The sequence below is a fragment of the Astatotilapia calliptera genome, chromosome 3, assembly GCF_964374335.1.
Source record: "Astatotilapia calliptera chromosome 3, fAstCal68.1, whole genome shotgun sequence".
Taxonomy (NCBI): domain Eukaryota; kingdom Metazoa; phylum Chordata; class Actinopteri; order Cichliformes; family Cichlidae; genus Astatotilapia; species Astatotilapia calliptera.
Genome location: NC_137424.1, coordinates 53278801 through 53300267, shown reverse-complemented (window position 1 = coordinate 53300267; position 21467 = coordinate 53278801). Strand labels below are relative to the sequence as shown.

General features: G+C 38.0%; 2 protein-coding genes across 3 annotated transcripts; one reads left to right on the top strand and one right to left on the bottom strand.

Moving 5' to 3' along the window:
• Nucleotides 1-1002: 1002 nt before the first annotated feature.
• Nucleotides 1003-6019, bottom strand: LOC113012694 (myelin-oligodendrocyte glycoprotein-like). The gene is made up of 5 exons (XM_026152996.2): nucleotides 5687-6019; nucleotides 3366-3743; nucleotides 3127-3219; nucleotides 2136-2245; nucleotides 1003-2033 (listed from the first exon to the last, which is right to left on the bottom strand). The coding sequence occupies exons 1-5, from the start codon at nucleotides 5772-5774 to the stop codon at nucleotides 2013-2015; spliced, it is 690 nt and encodes a 229-aa protein (XP_026008781.2). The 5' UTR covers nucleotides 5775-6019; the 3' UTR covers nucleotides 1003-2012.
• Nucleotides 6020-8542: 2523 nt separating this feature from the next.
• On the top strand, nucleotides 8543-18210 carry LOC113012703 (Fc receptor-like protein 5). 2 transcript variants are annotated; one of them, XM_080292162.1, is made up of 6 exons: nucleotides 8543-9183; nucleotides 10222-10482; nucleotides 11767-12009; nucleotides 12197-12325; nucleotides 14315-14386; nucleotides 16838-18210. In XM_080292162.1, exons 1-6 carry the CDS (start codon nucleotides 9153-9155, stop codon nucleotides 16888-16890), a joined length of 789 nt encoding a protein of 262 aa, XP_080148288.1. In that variant the 5' UTR covers nucleotides 8543-9152; the 3' UTR covers nucleotides 16891-18210. The 2 variants fall into 2 exon arrangements, with proteins under 2 accessions (XP_080148288.1, XP_026008787.2); XM_026153002.2 differs by having other exon boundaries at nucleotides 8545-9183; nucleotides 16835-18210.
• Nucleotides 18211-21467: the final 3257 nt, after the last annotated feature.

Sequence of the window (21467 nt, the reverse complement as noted above, 5' to 3'; positions counted from 1 at the left end):
CTCTCACCACCCTCTGGAACACAAACTTGGAGTAATCAGGACCCTACAGCACTGGGCAAAAAATGTTCCCTCTAAGCCAGATGAGAAAGAAAAGGAACACACACATGTAAAGAAAACTCTTAAAACATGTGGAAATCTGAGCTTTCATCAAATCATCAAAGATGCACAGAAAAGAAGATCAGGGAAGACACATGGTTTGAAAGAGGAGTGAAAGAGGCCATCTATGTCTACTGTGAAAGGCCATCCTTGAACATAGACACTAACTGTTTGCTACCTACAATCCAGTTTTGAGACACATCTCAAACCTTCAAGAAAATTAAAGAATTCCAGTGGCTTTCACAACTAAAAAAAACCCCCAAAACTTTTGTGCACAGTTTTTTCTGTTTAACATTTTTCAACCGTGAAGTAAGTGCGTAAAATCAAACATACATAAACATATACCTTTTTAATAACACCCCGGCCTATGTTTGGAGAAATAGATCCACCTAAACTCCAGATACACATATAAATTATTCAGTTTTGGCCCAAATTAGAAAGCATTAGAACCTGATGAAGCAGTTAGTTTTTATGTCTGGATTGGCTGCAAACATAAAGTTTATACAGAATCACAGAAAGGAAATGAAAACAATATGATGAAGCACGGTGGATGTGAAATTTCACCCAACAGATACGTTTACAGTTTCAGTGAAAATGAAATCTACTACAGATTATGATGTAAGGTATAATTCTGCGTAGATGATAAATTAGTTTCTGTGATATCTTTATAATTCAGTACCGTCATAGAAGAAAGCATAAAGCAGCCTCTGCTCACTTTTAGATAAAAAACTGATGCCATAAGCTAACACAGTGCTATGACCTATGTGCTGACTTCACATTCTCACCCACATTACTCATCCATGATTCCTTGATGCTAACACAACATAAGATGCCTATCACGTGATGTAACAGCTGAACTCCAGAACAGATTTTAATCACTGAATATATGACGCAAACACACTGCAATCACTTGGAAATGCACTTTATGTGGCTGTTTTTTGTTGCATGAAACCGAATAAACACTGTTTCAAATATCACATAAATTCATTTGATAATGCAGGAGTGACAAGAGTTTCAAACTTCAAAAATCAGAACAATCGTTAAAAAAAAAGACCAATTTTCTAAGAATTTAAATATGAAGAAGCTCAAATAAACAGAACAATGAATATTTAACTTTGATGATATTGGCTCTTTTCTCCATAAATATAGCTGCGTGGCTCAAAAGCCCGTTAATTGTAAGTGTTAAGTAACTGAAAAGCACTTTAGAGTTCAGAGGATGGAAAAGTTCTTCCTGATAAAGGAAACATACCTCTAAAATGACATCCAAATACTGAAATCCTAAAACTGATACAGAAACAATGTGTCATTATAAGAAAACTAAGAGATGAAAAAGCACCTACAGCTCCAGGCTGTCTCAATACATTACTGCTGGATTTGACTCTTTAAAAAAACACAAACACAAAACTCCCCTCAGTTCCCACCAATCTTCAGTTTTTCATATATCCTGCAAGTGTGTATATATGCAAAACACTGAAGTCACGTTATATGTAGTGCAAAGTTATGTGAACAGAGCTAAATCTTTCCTTGTGAGCAAAATAACTTAACATAAAAGTAACAAAAACAAATTCAGCTTTAGTGTCGACATGTAAAACACAAAGTGCTGCAACACATCACTTCAACAGATTTAAAGTAACCGTATACTCTGAAGCCAGAGTTCAACTTTGGCTCAGATGATGGATCCTGTTTCTGCACTCGAAACTACTTGACATCAGCTGACCAGTCACTGAAGGCACGGTCAGCATTTACAGGAGTTAAAGTTCATTTGGGTCCAAACAGATTATGGGACACGTCCACTGTGTCCAGAAGCGGCTGGAAGAGTTAATGCTTCGAATCTTCAAACACATATGAAAGATCCGCAGGTACGTAGGCAGCACTCTTCTCTGTTAACAGTTCCAATGCGCCCTTGCACAAAGCAATTAGATTGGACGTTTCTTGAGCTGGAGAAAGATTTTTTTAATCACTTTTGTGTACAGTGATATTTCAAATATTTCAAACATGAAGTAAATGCATAAAAACAAATATTTAAGACTTTAACATACTTCTGCTTTTTGTGACTCTGTGATCAAACATCCTCCAACTGCGAAGCACAGAAGAATAAACACACAGAGAACCACAACTGGAATCAGTCGGCACCGCTCGGACGAACCACCTGCCAGGAAAAACCAAACAGAGATGAGACCAACTGTAACTGTCAAACTCACGAAGTTACACATTTTTATATTTCAATATTTTATTGATAGAAATTTTATGTCTAATCATCAGAATCAGAATACTTTATTAATCCCTAAGGGAATTATATGAAGTTTAATTTTTGGTAGACGATAAGTTAGTTCCTGTGATGTCTTTATAATTCAGTACAGTCATGAAATAAAGCATAAGGCAGCCTCTGCTGCACTTTTAGATACAACACTGATGTCATAAGCTAACACATAGCACTGCTATGTGCTGACTTCACATTCTCATCCACCCATATTATGGGTACCAATATAAGATAACAATTATCTTATATTGGTATATTGAAACTGTCTTTATAGTAGTAGAATCATAAAATCACTTTCTTTTTCAGTCCACCAGATCATGTTGTTGACTTTTTTGGGACATTTTTTGTGAGGTCAGCAAAGGTGGAGATAAACTGTATTATTTGACAATGATGAGATAAAGATTTGGCACATGGATTTGCAAAAGACCTGCATCTGTACTACAATGTGGAAAGCAAAGGCTTTTGTTACAGGCTTAGATCTAGCTGTGTGACAGTGTTACAATGACGAGAGCTGCATTAAATTTGGCATGCATAGAGGTCTGCTCATTATCTCGCAGAACACCCGCAACCACTGCCTTACATTCATAATACATGTACTCGTGTCGTAGACCACACATGTATTCAGCTAAGTTGGATTAATATGAATGGTTCAGTGTCTCAGGCACTTGCAACATTTATGGTAGGTTGCAGATGACCCAAGAGCAAAAAAGTGCTGATTTCAAGACTTTTTCATATTCTGTGTTGGGTGTATGATGGTCTCATGTTCTCACTTTTATTATCTATCTCTTCATTTAAATCAGGAACATGGAAATTTTCAGGATCCAGTTGTGCCTTTGTTGTCACAGTTTCAGTTAAACTTGGGTCTGAAAGAACAAAATAAATTAAATAAAAATATGTATTTATCATCCATAAACTAGCTGATATAACTAAAGTCATTGGTCTTATAGGTTTTTAATACTTTTGAGAAAAAATAAACTGAGAAAAAAAAGATTTTATCAGTCTGACTCACCAACAATCAGATGAACAATTGAAAACCTTGTTTGACTCTTTAACTTCGGGATGAAACATCTGTATCTTCCTTCATCTTCTGGTGTCACATTAGTGATTCTTAGTGAGATGTTTCCATCTCTCAGGCTGTCTATGAACAACGCCGTCCTCCCGATGTACGATGGGATCTTCATGTCGGGGACCTCGTGGGCGTCTCTGTAAAGATGAACATATTCCACTCGGCTGAGCCGGTCGTTGGGGTCAGGACGGAGGTCCGGCTTTGACCACTCCACCGTCAACCTCGCCACGTTAAATGCTGGTTCCACTTGACAGGGCAGGATCACATCATCACCTGGAGCTGCTGCAACAGGCTGAAGGGATCCAACCACGTGTAACTGACCTGAGGGACAAAAAGGGAGATTTTAAATCTGATATAAATCAAATCAACATGCAACCAATTAGGCCTTGTTTATATAGCACTTCTCAGACAAATCAGATGCTTTTGAAAGAGCTTTTCAAGTGATAGAACGCCCTCCTACAACAGTCATCTTTCTGATTCATGTTTTAGATAACATCAGGCTTATAACTGTCCACTTTTCTTCTTAGTGAAGTGAACATATCATGCATTAACAACACACACACACACACACACACACACACACACACACACACACACACACACACACACACACACACACACACACACACACACACACACACACACACACACACAAATCTTTGTGCAATCTGTCTTGGCATTTATTTAATCTCAATGTTGCTCAGTTGCTCCTAAATTCCAACCAAACACTGGCCCAGTCCCATCTCCACCGAAAGTCTAATCACTAAGGCCTAATCACTTAATCCTCACAGACTTTACTGACTCAAGAGGCAACTGACATAAGACCTTGAGGGTTCAAATCACACCTCTGGTATAAGTACAAAATCTCATGCAGTTATACTTATATATGGTATAGAAAACATAATGTGTTCCTAAGATTTAAATAGGCCAGTGGTACCCAAGTTATAGTAATACAGATTCCAATTCTTTGAGCCTATCCCAGCTAAACAAACTGCTAATGAAAAGGTTCGAGTCAAACATGCAGTCTTAGTATTTCTTCTTCTAACCATGCAAGTATGTAAGTTCATTAAAAAAAAGAAAATAAATCTGTCTAAGATTTTAAAAATGTTTCCAATAAACTTTTCATTCATCAATTTTCATTTCTTAAGGGAGTGATTGTGATAGATGAATAATTTATGGGTTATTCAAAAGAAAAAAAGCAGGCCTACTTGTTGTTCCTAGAGTATTTAAAAGTAGAATGGGAGGGAGAGCCTTCAGTTTTCAGGCCCCTCTTCTGTGGAACCAGCTTCCAGTTTAGATTCAGGAGACAGACACTATCTCTACTTTCAAGATTAGGCTTAAAACTTTCCTTTTTGCTAAAGCATATAGTTAGGGCTGGACCAGGTGACCCTGAATCCTCCCTTAGTTATGCTGCAATAGATGTAGTCTGCCGGGGGATTCCCATGATGCATTGAGTTTTTCCTTTCCAGTCACCTTTCTCACTCACTATGTATTAACAGACCTCTCTGCATTGAATCATATCTGTTATTAACCTCTGGCTCTCTTCCACAGCATGTCTTTATCCTGTCTTCCTTCTCTCACCCCAACCGGTCGCAGCAGATGGCCCCGCCCCTCCCTGAGCCTGGTTCTGCCGGAGGTTTCTTCCTGTTAAAAGGGAGTTTTTCCTTCCCACTGTCGCCAAAGTGCTTGCTCATACGGGGTCATATGATTGTTGGGTTTTTCTCTGTATCTATGAAGCGCCTTGAGGCGACTTTTGTTGTGATTTGGCGCTATATAAATAAAATTGAATTGAATTGAATTAAACCAACCAAATATTTTTAATGAAAAACAAAATCAACAGAGATTTGTGGACAATGCTTTATATCAGTTCAATTCAGCCAAATATTTTTCAGTGATTTGTTTTATGAGGGTAAGATTTGACCAATCAAATCCAAGCAGCCTACTGCCACCAAATATCAATAGAAGTAAACTGAAACGTTACACACAGGCATCACAGCATCTAACGTCATTAGTATCAAAGATGCTGACATGTTTACTTTTTTTTTGTCTCCATAGAAATTAAAGGGATTGCCTCAGTCATGTTTATTTAATTGGCTACGATAACAGTACAGCCGCATAAGTCTGACAGGTCTCTAAGAGCGCTACATACGAAAACACTTCCATAACACACACACACACACACACACACACACACATCTATAGAGAGAGTAGCAATAATATTTGGCTGCAAAGCAAGGATACCTTACATGTACTTTAAAGCTTACCTTGAGCAAGCCTGAAGACGAAAAGGAGCGGAAAGACGACTATTAGAGTTGAGATAGAAATCCTGTAACTGAACTCTCCTACGCCCATTTTAATATGACAGTAATGCAGAAAATAATTAAAGCATCTCGAAACCAGCTGAATATAAGTCTGAACACGAGCTATAAATACATGAGGGGCGTGTCCTAACAGGTGAATTCCCCAGAAACACGTGCTTTTAACGTGATTAATTGTACAGTATCAAACTTCAAATGGAGAAAGTAGTGAATATTTATCTCTACCTTTACTGAACTTGAAGTTTGAGAAAGCGACAATTGAACGACACATGGGTGAATATAAAAACCAAACTTCATAAGCAGCTGTGATATCACAGAGAAGAGACTCACCTGTTCGGATCGCAGATTTGTAAATTCACGGTGACCATCGGATTCTCGGAGCAGTGTTTATAAGAAAACTACTTTATTTGGTAAAAGAGAGAGACCGTGGAGCAGCTGCTGCCTCGTTGGTAAAATGAAAGTAAAAAGATCAGAGGAGCGGCAGCAGGGATGGGGGAGGTTACGAAATCAAACACCTCCGATCCTCATTTTTAGTGAGCAACAGCGGGCAACAACTGAATGCAGTAGCTGCTGAAAGGATCAACATGCAAAGGCCTCACATGGTCCAAGAATGAGCTCCTCTGTCTCCACCGAGTCTGTACTATGTGTGCAGTTTGTCTTTCCTCATGGATGCGGCCATTCATTTAAACTTTATTTGCTTTTATCTTGTCTATGTGATAAATACGAACACGCTGCCAGTGAAACATCAGTGCACCACGGTGTTTATTTGTCGGTATCACCTTGTGTTCAAACATCCTGGTTAGCTGGGACTTTTCTGTGTCGGGTTAAATAGAAGTTGTAGTGGATTTCCATTTCATAGAAGCTCTGCTTTTTCAACCTGGCTGGGATGTGAGAGTGTGCGGTTGCACGTCTCTGTGCGTTAGCTTTATGTTAGACTGGCATCCAGTAAAATCTCACCAAAAATGTATTTGAAACACCCACAACTTCTCCTTAGTTGTGAGCTTGACTTTCTAAAGCCCATCCTGCAGGTTCAAACTGGACTTTAGAGGAACTGGTACAGAGATTCACCACAAACCACATCTGTACACGTTAACACTAGATTTACTAAACCTGCCAAGGAAATTTGTTTTGGAATTTTTGTGTTCACAGTTGGTAAGTGTGGCCACAGGCCAGATGATTTGGAACTGTACAGTTTAGATGATTTAAAATACCATTATTATCTGTTATATACACACCATTCTGCATTTCATCAGTAGCTATTATTCGTCTCTGACTCTCTTCCACAGTGTGTCTGTGTCTCAACTTCTTCCGCCAATCCCAGCTGGTCATGTCAGATGGCTGCCCGTCCCTGAGCTTGTTCTGCTGGAGGTGTCTTCCTGTTTCTTTTTTCTTCCCACTGTTGCCACGTGCTGGATCATAGCGGTCAGCTGATTGTTGCGGTTTTCTCTGGGCTATTGTAGAGTCTTTACAATAAAAAGCATCTTGAGATGATTGTTTTTGCAATTTGGAAAAATATAAAAAAAATTGTAATTGAACTGAATTATCTGCTAAAGTATGACTGCACATCCCACATGTTATTATGTAACCCACTGCTACGCAATAGTATATTATGTCAGTTAAAAGATAAAAGGAGCAACAGGAAGAATAAGACAACAAACATAGATGAAATCACAGAAAAGAGCTGTGGTAAGATGTTGGTATCTTTAATCTCTGAGATGAGTATTCCTCCATAATCTTACAAATATGAGTAATCACTCATATTTCAAGTGAGGTTAGTTAAGTTATTTACTTAGTAACCTGAGTAAACCAATATTAGAAAAAAACGGATACATTTGGAGAGAAATTTGTCTCAAAAGTGTTAGAAAGTTGCTTAAATGGATGTTTACAAATGTGCCCAGTGATTTGTGTGTAACTTTTGAGGACTCGCACATGTGTGTAATGCAAATTTCTCTCCATAGATGTGGGCCAGCGACCTGTGTCTGGTGAGGTTAACATTTAGTTCAGCTGTTGTAATGTTGTAATGTCTTCACTAAATGTCTCAACCTCTGCTTCATACATAAATATAACTCCTGAAATACACCCCGTGTCTTTAAAGTCACGTCTCCAGCAGTTGTGTCTGATCATCACCTGCTCTGTATCACAGCAGTCGCTGAATTGCTTCAGAAACAAGGCCCATGGACTGCAGTGAGTCTTTTCATTGAAGAGTAATTAGATTCCCTTAGTTCCTGCTTGACTTTACTCTTTTAACAAGGTTCCCGTAAATACAGACTCAGCACACTTTGAAGCAGTGGAGTAAAAGACACTTTTGAAACACACCACACCGCCTCTGATGGAAGTTTCACTGCTGCAGCTGTGTTTGGCCTGGTATATTTCAGTGCTAGGGTCAATAAGTGTTATATGTTTTAAGACAGGATTTTTTAAATTGTATTCATATATATATAAGTACCCAAAATGATACTTTGGGCACCTTTCCCATTCAATCAAAACGTAAGACTTTTGCTTTCTCACCAGTATGATTTCAAACGAATCTCTCTGTAACTAACTGAAACCCTTTTGACACAAAAGCGTAGAGGTTTGAAAGAACGCCAACCTAGTGTGTGGGAGTGTGCAGAGTTGTTTAACTCTCTATCCAACTCAAAGCAAACACTGCCGACACACACCAACATAAAGCTGCTTGGAAATAAATAAATGAATAAATATATGTAGATACATATATATATATATATATATATATGTTTGAAATCGTACTGGTGAGAAAACAAAAGTCTTAAGTTTTGATTGAATGGAAAAGGTGCCCAAAGTTTCACTTGTGATAGTGAGCCTCATCAAGCCAGGCGCTCTGGGAATTTTGCTGGCAAACCCTGCGTTACAGTTACCTAATCAAGTTAAATCTGGAGTTTTTGGGGGCGCTGAGGGAAATGCTTTTAGTTGTGCCATTATTGAAAAACCAAACAAAAACAAAAAAAACTTTAGGGGATATCTGCTTTTCTTACCAAAATCCTGCCAGTAACCTGACTCACTTCCAAAGTCTTGTGACATGAAACTTCTTTTGCAACTTGCATGTGCAAACTGCACAAATCAACAAATGCAACTTTAATATAACAGTAACATACTTCCAGACATCAAAATAATTAAATTTCTTCTCTAAGTTTTATGCAATGTTTGAAGATTGTTATGCAAGATTTAAGTTTTTCTGCATGAATCTCAGGGCTGTTTTGATTCAGGTCTAATACATTATTAATATACTTCAGGTCTTCAGGGTGAAGAACGTAAACATTTTGCATTTGTGGTTTCAAAAATAAAACTGTGACATACATCCTGCATAATTGTCTTTTTCACTAAGTCAGCACTGAGGTGTGATGCAGCCCCTCCGAAACTCTTCAGTCTGAGAGTCGAACACCAGCCAAGCAGCATGGAGATCACAGCTCTGTGCACAATTATGGGTGAGTACTAGAATGTGTCAAGTCTCCAGTGAGTCTGTGTGTGGGCTTTAGCTTTTGGCTTTAATGAACAGATGGATTAATAGTTCAGCCTTTGATCTTTTCATAACATTAAAGAGAAATCAAGTTTTTGTATTTCACATGAATTCAAACATACTTTACAATAAACTGCAAGCTTTGTGATTATTTGATATTACAAGGTAATTGTTACTTTATAATCGTTAAACCATCTTGCAAAACTGAGCAACTTTTACAAGCAAAAAGTTGCCTCATTGTTGCTAAACTTCTTACATTTTATTGCTATCTGTGTTTAGTTTACAGCTTCAGTATTTTAATGTAGTTTCTAACTACAGAAGTTTTGCTTCATATTTTATTAATTTGAGTTAATTTACCTATGAAGTTGTTTTTAGATAATGAAGTGAAATTCAGCAAATGCTAATTAATTATTGATGTGCTCATGAGGTAAATAATACAATAGACATAGACAAAATAAAAAGAATTGCAGCTGAGCATTTAATTAGGGCATAAAACCGTATTTGCACTCTGACATCCTGATACAGATCACATATTCACCCATAAAGAGCATCGTTCAAAAACCCCACATGTGTTTCATATGAAACCTTGTAACAGGAGATGCAGATGTATCTGTTTTGTGGGTAATATGTGAAGCTTTCATTACATATGTCACGTAACAGAGCTGCAAAGAGGAGACAAATGGTGTCAGTTGTGTTTCTTTTGATTTTACAGTGCATTGTTGTTTCATGAAACAGCAACTGGTGGAAACCATTTAGCATTATTAATTGCAAATACTCTACACTCATTTGGTTTCTGTTCACCCACGACAATGGAGGGAAGCACCTTCTCATCAGTGTTTGGTAGAGAATTTTCACAGAACAGATGCTACAGCAGCTTCAAGAGCAGCTAGACTCAGTTTTAGGTGGTGGTGGCTACCTTATAGCTCAAACCTTATATCTGTTATTGTAAAAGTATTTAATTGTTTTTCACCTTTCTGTTTGTTGTTTCTTTCTCTCTTTCTTTCAGCCACTTTGAGTATCTTTCCCAACAGATCTCAGTTCTTCAAGTACGATCCTGTTACACTGAGCTGTGGAGAGCTTAAAAACTCTAATTGGACAATAAAGAGAAACACGTCAACAAAAACAAATGAAGAGTGTTCCAAACACTGGGGTACAAAAAATGAATCAAACTGCTTCCTTCAAGATGCTTACCCATCAGACAGTGGATTGTACTGGTGTGACTCTGGAGCTGGAGCCTGCAGTGAAGCTGTCAACATCACTGTGACCGGTGAGTTTAAGTACTAAATTGAAGAGGCCGTCATTTGGATTTAAAAGCCAGATTACAGATAGTTCTCTTTGCAGAGTTTTGATTGAAATATGACACCAACATGCTGGTGGGATGTTCAGCAGGTTTATGAAGTTTAGCATATTAAAATAGTGAAAAATGTCTAATTAGAATTAAGCACCAATCAACACAGATTTGAACCTAATAGAAAATGTCACCGAGTGGACTGAGGGTATTTAAATTAATGCATCAAATTTCAGGGAAATCCAACCAGTAACCATTATAGTGGGTCACTTTATGTTATAAATATGCACCATGAGAATATACACCATGAGAAGCCTGACATGAGGATTTGTTGAAACAGCTACAAACCTCATTTATGTTTTCCAGCCAAATGACTTCTTATCCATTGTCTCATATTAATACTGACTGTGGCCTCCTGATAGCAAACAAGCAGATTCAAAAAACAGACTTTTGCTAAAATACAGAAAAGAGCAGTATTATTGTTTTACTTCTTTAAATATCTAATATAAAGCTAGAACCTGCACCCTGTTAGCTTAGCATAAATCATTTAGTTCAAAATAAACAAAAACTTGTATCATGGGGTACAAGCATGCTAACCAGAGGGTGTAGTTCTGGAGTAACTGGGTGAAACATGTAAAGGATAACTCAACACCTGCAGTTAGCTAAAGAAATTAGCAGAAAATCTAATGGCAGACTCTAATGGGTTTTGAATTAAAGTACTGCAATAAGGGTCATTTAGATATTAGTGCATGGACAAAGCTTATTCCAAGCATGGGTAACAGTTAAAGCTTTTATTTAATATCATAGCTTCGCATAATCAATAATTATTGATGAAATGCTGGAGCTAGCTAAAATTATGAACAAAAAGTTATAAATTATTGACCTAAAAGTATGCCCTGCCAGTTAAAATGTTTGGATAAAAATGCAAATTAATATTTAGAACTAAAAATCTAGCTCGGTAAGCAAAAAGGATACATTAGTGAAATTTATCGCTATGTGTAATGAAATGAAAAGCTGTTAAATGCAGTAGTAACTTAAAATGGCATCTGAATGGCTGAAATAGCTGAATTCATTCAAACATGACAGATGTTGAGGAGGAAGTTTTTTTCATTTTGAGCTTATCTGATCTGGACTATGTCTTGGTTTAAGGAAGAAGGATAGTTTGGATTGACTATGTTTGATTTCAGTTTTTTTTTTTTTAACTGAAGCTTTGAGCCATATTAAAACCAACTAATTGATCATTTCTGTCATGCTGTTGTTCAGGAGGCTCTGTGATCCTGGAGAGTCCGGTCCATCCTCTGCAGGAGGGCGATGCTGCAACTCTGCGCTGCATGGATAAACCGACTTCTTTTATCCCAGCTGAATTTTATAAAGATGGCCACCTCATCAGGAACAGCTCTACAGGAATCATGACCATCCTCAAAGTTTCAAAGTCTGATGAAGGTTTCTACAAGTGTACCATCTCTGGTAGCGGAGAATCACCGGACAGCTGGCTGTCTGTCACAGGTGAGAGGACTGAAAAGTAAAAAGGAAACAAACTTTTTCACACAGTAGATATAACTTCTGTTTCCACATTTGTTGGTGCTTCTATTTGAGCGTAGCACAGAGATCACAGTCTACCAACGCGATAGCCCAAACTTGTTGCGTTTGCATCAAGAACAAACTGTGGTTTCTGTTTTCTATTGTGTTTAAGCTGGGCGACCCAAATCTTTTCACTCCCCTCCTATGTATGTTGTGCTTCCTGTGGTGGGTGTCTGCCTCTCGCTGGCTGTGGTGTTGGTTGTGCTGGTGCTGCTGTTCTGCCTCTGGAGGAACCACAAAGGTCAGTCTGTTTTTGAAGTATATCTGTTAGCCACAGCTTTGCACTTACAGTCATATTCTTTAGTTACTGTAAACACACAGTTTATATCGTTCAATTTCTCATACAGAATCCCGCCGCTAAAATCCAAAAGTGCACTGCTGGTTAGAGTGCCCTAAGTTTCCAATAAATTAAGGTACTTTACTTTATGAAACTATGTACATATTAAGATTATATTATAAGTTTCAAAGAGATTAACTGTTCGTTTTTCAGCGTGGCGATAAAGAGTAAGTTTATCTGTTGTTCTTTCAGCTGTCACAGCAGCAGAACCGCGTATTTGATTTAGTCGATTATTTTCCCCTGGATGGCATTTCTGGGAGGGTTGTGTCACATCAGATGACACCCTGCAGTTTCAAAGAGTCAGATTATGCAAATTTCCAGAAGAAAATTATATGTGCGTAGTCATCGCATGCAAGTATCAGCGCATCTCTGCACACTGAACCTTTGTGGCTCTTTATTTAGTAAAATGAGAATATTGAAACTTAAAAAGTGATCGGATGTAAACAGTGTCTTTGATGCCTTTTTTAAATCTTGGTGCTAGCTTTTATACTCTTAAGCTTAACAACCAATAAAACATCTTAAAAATGATGATACAGTCTAAACAAAGGTGACTGAGAGCGTCATTTCCCGCATAGTTTCTATTCATTTCTAGCCGACCAATTAACTTTGCCTTTCAATAGATAAAAGAACAATCTTTCAGGTTTTAGATCCTCCCAAATTTATTTTTGAACTTAAAAAAAGAAGACATCTTTTGCTCACAATATAAATATAAATGCACATTTTAAAAATGTGATTAAATCAATTTAAAATGATGATTTAATATTTCTTATGTGTACTGTTTATATACACTCAATGAACACTTTCTTAGAAGGGCTGTAATGAAACTGGGCTAGTCATTGGACTATTTTTGATTTTGCTGATTGTTGATATGATTCTTAGTTATTATTTTCCACATCAAAAATGTGTTTTGCTGCATTTCGTTGTGGTTATTTTGCAAAAGCCATGTACTTTCGCTTAGTTCATATTTTCCCCTTTCTGATTGAAGATTTTGGGTCAATTGTTGGCACCAGACATGGTTTTAACACAGGCCGGTACATACATGAGCTGATATACTTAAAACACAGTGGTGCGACTAACGTAAAAAAGTATGAGTGCATCGTGTCTTACATATTCTTCTGTGTTATCAGCTGTTCGATCTCCTTGGTATGTCTTTGTGTTTCATGAGCTCACTGCAGATCTGATCTCTGTTTAGTCACTATTTGTATGATGAAAGTGTCGAAACTCGCTGCACAGAAACCGTTTATGTTGTATTTGTTTGATTTGGGTCAAAACAGAGGGCCTGTGTGAAAAAACACAATCAGAAAGTAATCGGGTCGTTGTTGGTTCTGGTGTGTTTAGACATAACTGTAAGATCAAAAATAATACTTGTAGTATTAAACTATGAAACTATCAAACCCTCCCCCACACTTTTACAGGTTTATGTAAAGACTGCACATGTTCTCCCTGTGTGGGTTTCTTTCGGGTAGTCCAGCTTCCTGCTCACACTGCAAGCCTTAACTGAACTTCCTCGTCTGTATCTGCAGGAGTTTATGCATCACTGAGAGCTCATTGTTGGGAGACAGCATAAAAAAGCAGCAGATGTTTCCTGGTAAAACAGTCAGAGAGTGTCATGTAAAAGCAGGTCACTGAAGACAAAAAACCTCGAAGAGCGCTACAGCTTTAAGAATCTAATTTTGATGAATCAACAGCAGGATTTACGTTACAAATGGTTTTCTGAGATGTTCTCTTTTTACTAAGCTGATCTATATTTAGTGATTTAACCGAACAAGCTATATAAATGAGATCGATTACATGTAGCAGAGAGCTATATGTTTAACTTTTTACATGGTTGTTTTATGGTCGAAAATCATATTTCCAAGCAGATGTTTAACAGTGAGAAGTGTTGTGCTGCAGGTGAAACTGACCCTGATGTTTCCTACACTGATGTCACCATCGTACCGGAAGTGCAGCCAAAAAGTGACAAAGGTAAAAACACATGCAGAGCTCTTTTCCCACACGTACACAAGAGCCTGAAGCATATCATGTATGTTATTTATATTACCTCAGTTTTTCCCTTTTGTGGAAAGTTATAAAGACTTTATTTGTGCTATGTTATTTGGTCATGAGTGAAACTTCTTTGATCTTTGAGTCAAGTGTAAACGTAGCGCTTGCATGAAACTACGACCTCATTGTTTAATGACACAAGAGTATCAGTCGTTATCAAGGAAGCACACGAACAAGTTTCATTTTGTTAATGATTTATAGAGTCAGTGGAGTATCAGCACATAATAAGATACAAACGATAACTAAACATAGAAAGAAACAAATACAGGTGGGTGGCTCACAGGGGGTTCAGAGAGTTCTAAAAATGTGGTTTCACTTGTGGTCGGGGGGATAAAAACCAGACAGAGAGCACCCATGAGTAATAAAAATATCATCAAAATCTGTTGTGTTCCCAGATTGTTGCGTTTAATGACTTTTGGTTTCTATTTAAATGTTACTATGTTTAGTTTCTCCGGGTTTACTTCTGCCTGGTCTATGGGCATTGCTCATTATTCTCCTATGCTCCTCTCCTCGCATCTTAGTCCCCCCTACCATGAGGAGAGACTACTCATATTTGACATTTAGGGCCCCGATTTAAAGTCACAATATGACACAGTGTGGCAAGATAGTATACAGTGCTGTGCAAAAGTCCTGAGCTAACCTAATTTTTTTATATTTGGTTTCCAAGGGGTCAGACTTCCCTGTAATCTTTCTCAAAGCGGTCTTGAGCAGTAGTTCTCCAGGCTTTCTGAACGTCTTTCAAATATTTCTTTTGGACACTGGCTGCTTTTTCACTCTTTTTAATTTTTTTTATTTATTTTAATTTTTTAGGGGAATGTGTTTTTTATTTGTTAAGCTACTTGACTCAACTATTAATTACTGAAGTATAAGGAACCTAACCCACTGATGTGTCAACACATAACAAAGGATTAGCAAAGAACACATTTTTAATTGCATCTTTGTTGCACATAAATATTCCCATTTTGTCATCAGATTCTACAAAAATGCCAAAGATAACACAGTTTGAGAAACACAGCATTTTTGCACCAACACGATGCTTCCCAAAGAACCATTAGCCGAAAATCTTGGAAATCTCTGCACATTTACTGATGCCTCATCAGAATTGGTGTTAAGTGGTAGGGCTGCCATCAAGAACCCATTCTTAAGGTAGGAAAACAGGAAGTGATGGAGTGAATCCCAAATTAAAATATTTGGTTCAAACTGTCATCAGTATGTACAGTGGAAGTCGTGAGAGAGGTACAGTGAGTGTCTACAGCCACCTGTAAAGCTTCCTCATGGTTTTTCATTTCACTTCAGCCAGTGTTTTGGAGATCTTGTCAAAACTGCTGAAATTATGAATACAGAAAAAATACCATCAGGTTTTGATCCACAACATCTGAAAAGCATCTCAAAGGCAGCAACTTCATTTTTCAGCATGGCAATGATCCCAAACACTGACAATGCATTAGAAACAGAGTGTTAGAAAAACACACAAAGAAACACTGTCAGTCATGGACTCGCCTCCCTGAGCCCAGGCCTCAACATTGTTGAAGTACGGGATCATATAAAGGTAGACAACATCTAAAGAAGAGCTTTGAATGTCCTTCAAGAAGCCCGGAGAACTATTCCTGAAGATGACGTAAAGAAACAAGAACGCTGCAGAGTTCAGGCTGTGTTGAGGAATAACACAACCTTCAACTTTGTAAGACCTGTACAAGCTTTCATTGCCTAATATACTGTGATTCTATGTTTGCACGTTTCACTGCATCATTGCGTCCATTTTCCATATAAGACAGGCTGAACTCTGTCCTCTCTCCTTTAAATGCATTTTAGGGATTTTTCACATGGAGTACTAACTTTACTTTCTGGTCATTGCTCAGCCTCCCTCAGCGCCTTGCATTTGGTTCCTCTACCAGGCCATGACGTGTCTTAGTGACAGAAACAGAGAAAAGTGGCTTATAAATGACTGCTGTGTCCTGTACCATCACAGAGATTCTTTTAAATGTAAAGACTTACTGCATTTCCTATTATTGGTACACAAAGATCTTCCTTAATAATAATGTTAAAAATGTTTTAGCATCAAAATGTATGCAGTGCTTACAGTAAAAGTATTCATTATAAAGAATTGCCCATTACTACAAGTGAGTACTGATTCACTGCAACACTTCAGCGCTGAATGTAGAGGCAGTTATATTTTAAGGGGGCGGGGACACCCCCTTCATACTGTGTGAGAGTCACTGAAAAATGAAGCGTGAAACAAAGAAAGCCCACACTGCCTGGTGTCACTGCAAGTAGATGTTTTAAAAATGTATAGCATGTGATGAAGTGTAGTTGAACTTTAATGTCTGCATGTTGTTAGTAGTTTAACAGTTTGCATCTTTGTGTCTTTAGCAGAAACAGATTCTGAAGCAACTTTCTATTCAACAATCAAACCAGCAGCCAGCTGAGCGGAGGCATCAGAGTCTGTGCTGGGATCTATTTTTGTTTCGTCTTCATGTATAAAAACTGTAAATGTGAACTGAGCCGAGTCCTGCTGCAGCTGAAGACCCGCTTGTTTTGCATGCACTGCTGTAAAATCATAGACTTTTGTTCTTAAACTATTTATTGTTTATTCTTTTTGTCATTTTTTGCTTGTGATTTTTTTAAATTAATTTTTTATATAACTCATGAATAACAAACAAACGCTTCCAGCTTGGCAGTTGAAGAAGTGAATGAGAGAGTGCTCAGTTTCTGTTTTTCAGCGGTGTATTGAGTAACCTGTTCTACTGCTATGAATGAAGCTCGGAAAGTAGAAAACTGGAAAATGTACTCCAGAATTACCCGACTGAGCCAGTCCCTTGCAATTTCTCATTACAGTTTCTGCTTTCACGTGTACAAGTGAAACTTCCTTAATATGTTTATTATGTGTCGATCTGTTTATAGAAACTGAGCAGACAGGGACTTCCCACTAATTTACTCATGATTAGCTCACTTCCTGTTCCTTCTTTCCACTGTATCTGATTTCATTCAGATACTCAGAGCTCATCAACAGATCCTGTCAGGCTCTAATTTTAATCAGGTTTTTAGAAATGTGGTTTTCATTTAATCATTGTTTCAACTGCATTTAAAACTTCTTCAATTTTACCATTTATATCTTTAAATCACTGAATTTATGCTTTGTACTTTCCCGCAAACACTGACTCATCCACTTGTTTGCCTCAGGCTTCTCCATGTGAGAGGAAACTCAATCCACGTGTCCTAGAAATATCTTGTAATCATACTAATGAAAGCAAGTCATGACAAAGCATTTTTTTCTATCGCATTGTTACCCTGTTTTTTTTTTTTCAGAGGCCAAGTTTCTGTCATTTTGTTATTTAACAGTGAGTGTGTCATATGCTAGTCAGGTGAATGTAAACTATTGTCTTGTACTTTCCCGGCTCTCCAAGAAAATGAATTATTATTTTAATCATAAAGTTGTTTAACATTTAATTTAAAAAGGGCAAATTTGTGGTCTAAATAAATAAAATATATAAATATTGTTCTTCTCTTTAAATTGATCTGTCAGCACAAAGGACCACTTCATTGAATGAAAGAGCAAACACACAGTAATTTTATTGTATTTGTATAGTACTTATTCTATTGTATTCCGGTGGCTGGTATGATTTCTATTTTTGTATAATATGTTATTCTGTTTATCTTATTCTATTCTATTGTTTTTCTCTCCTAATTTTTACAGCTCTTGTACTTTCTCCACGTGTGGGTCTAATAAAGGTTTATCTTATCTCTTACCTTTCAGTCTGAAACCTCAGCTTGTGCAACATTTTAAGACAAAAACCAAACAAAAAGCAGATTTAATAATAGGTTAATTTATTTACGTGAAAAAGTGAGCTCTGCAATCTCAAAACACTATTTACTGAGGTCATTTCTAAGAGTTGCACTGATTTTGACAGTATAAAGTCACATTTCTCACTCACGCCACCTAGCGGGCCCTTTTTTTATTTGCCAAACATGATTCACTCATAGTGCTCTCTCTCCCATGTGTTCAAATGTTGTTCTTATCTTAGTCGGAGTCTAAGGGCAGAGTTTCCTGTGCAGATATGAAAAAGATCAGAAAACATGTCACATTAAAATCGGTTCTGATTAATTTTTCTAGTATAAGATTAATGGCTGAGGTGGCAGGAGATATTGACGAGAGCAAATATAAAAACTGGCTTCACTTTTTAATTTTATTTATACATCCAAATCTCAGCAACAGCCGTTTCTTCAATGCACTTTATGTAGTAAGTTAAAAGGAGACTTTTGAAGTGGAATCTCCACTTACAATCATCGCTGCAGAGTGTGAAGTCGTTCTAAAATGGAAAACGACTCTGCCCCCTAGTCGTCAGTGTATTGGTGGTTCTTGGTGTCCGAGGCTGGGCGCTAAGGTATGTACCGGCTCACTCCTGGTGGCTGCTTGACAACACCTGTGCCTCAGTCAGGCCCTCTGCCCTCTGGGCTTGCGGATCGGTTCACTCTGGCGCAGCTGGCTGCTGGCAGAGCCCGCGGGCATGTCAATGCAGCCCCCTCAGGCTTGTTCTCGGTGGCTGCTGGGTGACCCCTCGTTCGGGGGCTCTCCTCAGCTCTTCCCAGGAGGGTGACACAGTTGCCCCTCCAATTGTTAGTGTGATGGTGGTGTGTTTATTACGTTGCTCTCTTTTTTGCTTCTTCTTTTTTTCTTTTCTTAACAGGTGATCCAGGTGGTTTGTTTTTAAGTGCCCTTTCTCACTGTCCCTCTTCCCCTCTGTCTCCCCCCCCCTTCTTTGTTCCTTTCTTTCTCTCTTTCCTATCCTCCAGTCATGTCTGTCCCGTCTGTAACAAATGAAAATAAAATAAATAAATAATAATAATAACCAAGGTCAATCAAATGGACCAATCTGGCAAGGTAATCTACTTGGATAACCTTGATCCATGATGATCCACTTGGTAAAGTAAATCCATTGGGCATCTTTCTTGGCCTTCAGACAACAATTCTGATGCCTTAAGAACCAAACAGGACAGGCCAAAAAGCAAATAAACAAAAAAATTACTCTGCCCCCTGGTGATCATTTCCAAACTGGGATTTCTCTTTGTGTTTTGATGTTTCACACACTTAAGCGGTGACACGTTTGGTAGTTTAAGACGAGACAAAACATCAGGATAATCTGAAAAACCTAAATGCAGGGCAGAAAATACAGAAAGTAATAATAAAAATAATGAGGGATTGCATTTATATAGCGCTTTTGTAGGCACCCAAAGCGCTTTACAATGCCACTATTCATTCACTCACATTCACACACTGGTGGAGGCAGCTACAGTTGTAGCCACAGCTGCCCTGGGGCAGACTGACAGAAGCGGGGCTGCCATGTCTGGCCAACACCAATAGGAGTGTCTTGCCCAAGGACACAGCGACCAACGACAGTGCTGGGGATCAAACCGGCAACCTTCTGGTTACAAAATGAGCTTCCCAACCCACTGAACCACAGTCACCCCAAGCAGAAGAGCTAAAGAAGAATCTGACATTTCAGCAGATGTTTTTCACCAGAGCAAAATCACAAAGTGAAGCTGTTGTGAAAGTTTTATTGTAGCAGAGGAGAAAGCCACATCCGTTTACCGTGGGAGAGTTTCTGAAGAGTTGCATGATGAAGGTGTACAAAACGCAGATTTTCGCAAATGTGAGCTTGAGGAGAAATACAATTGCTGATTGGGTTTGTGAGATGGCCACTGATTTAAGAACAGAGTTGTGTGAAAGAAGCAAAGACTGTATTGCACACTCTCTTGCGGTGGATAAAAGTACAGACATGATGGACATTGCACAGCTGGCCATCTTTATCTGTGGAGTGGACTCCAATTTGTACGTTACAGAGGACATATTGGACATTAAATTGATGCACGGGACAACGACAGGAAAATACATTTTTGAAAACTTATGAGACAAAGCAGAAAGAGAAAGCGAGTCAAAGACAACAACAAGAGACAACATCGTCACATTGGAAAGGTAGGATAGTAATCATCCACAATTATTTTCAGTTGCAGATGATAAAGAATTCAGAAAGTTTATTCATGCAGAAAATCCTATGTATGCAATTCCAAGCAGGAAAACACTCTCTCCAAAAATCATCCCAGGCCTATATGACAGACAATGTGCATCTTCTTTCAATTTTGCATATTTTAATTTATATTTATTGTGTTGTGGTTTGCAGTGTTTTGTGTTGTTTTGCTTTAAATTTGTTTAAAAGAAAAAAAAAAGCTGAAAATTGAAATAGTTAAAAGTTCTCTCTCTCTCTCTGATTGTCTTTAGACACTGTGACAACTGAAGAAACACAAAGTTTACAAGAAATGTTTTTGAGCTTATCAGAGTCTCTGATGTCAGTGTCCATAAACAGTCTTGAGCAAGCAGAACAGAAAAAATGCAAAATAATGGATATCACTGAAAGTGTCTTCTTATTACCAATGTAGAACACGTATGTAACATTATATAAACAATATACATGAAACCATACCGTGCGCCTCTTGGAACACATGCAGAAAAGCATTAACGTTGAGGTTGTAGATGCATGTGTAGCTCTGTATCCATGCTAGCTCCACAATGCCATGGTTGTGCTCTCAGCCAAACTCTGGTCATGTGACCATTACAAACTCTACCTCATACAAACTTTACAGCACTTTACATATTTAACAAACCCATATTTTGTAATCACATATTTTAGACATGTTTTTTAATCAGTGTTACACTTTTAAAATCTTATCCAATAAATAAAGGATACGATGATAATGAAAATGGAACAAAAAGGAGGGCGTGGCAGACAAGGTAAACAAGCACATTTCTTAGAGGAGGAGAATGTGGAGAGTGAGGAGGAAGGAGCTAAAATGGACCACATAAAGGCAAGTAGTGTGACTATGTATAATGTGCATGAGGAGATTAGTATCCTAAGGTTCTCCCTTAACTGCAGACAGAAGCTAAAAGTAAATGGACACAATGTGACAACTGAAGTAGACACAGGCTGGGCTACACTGCCATGTTGAAGGA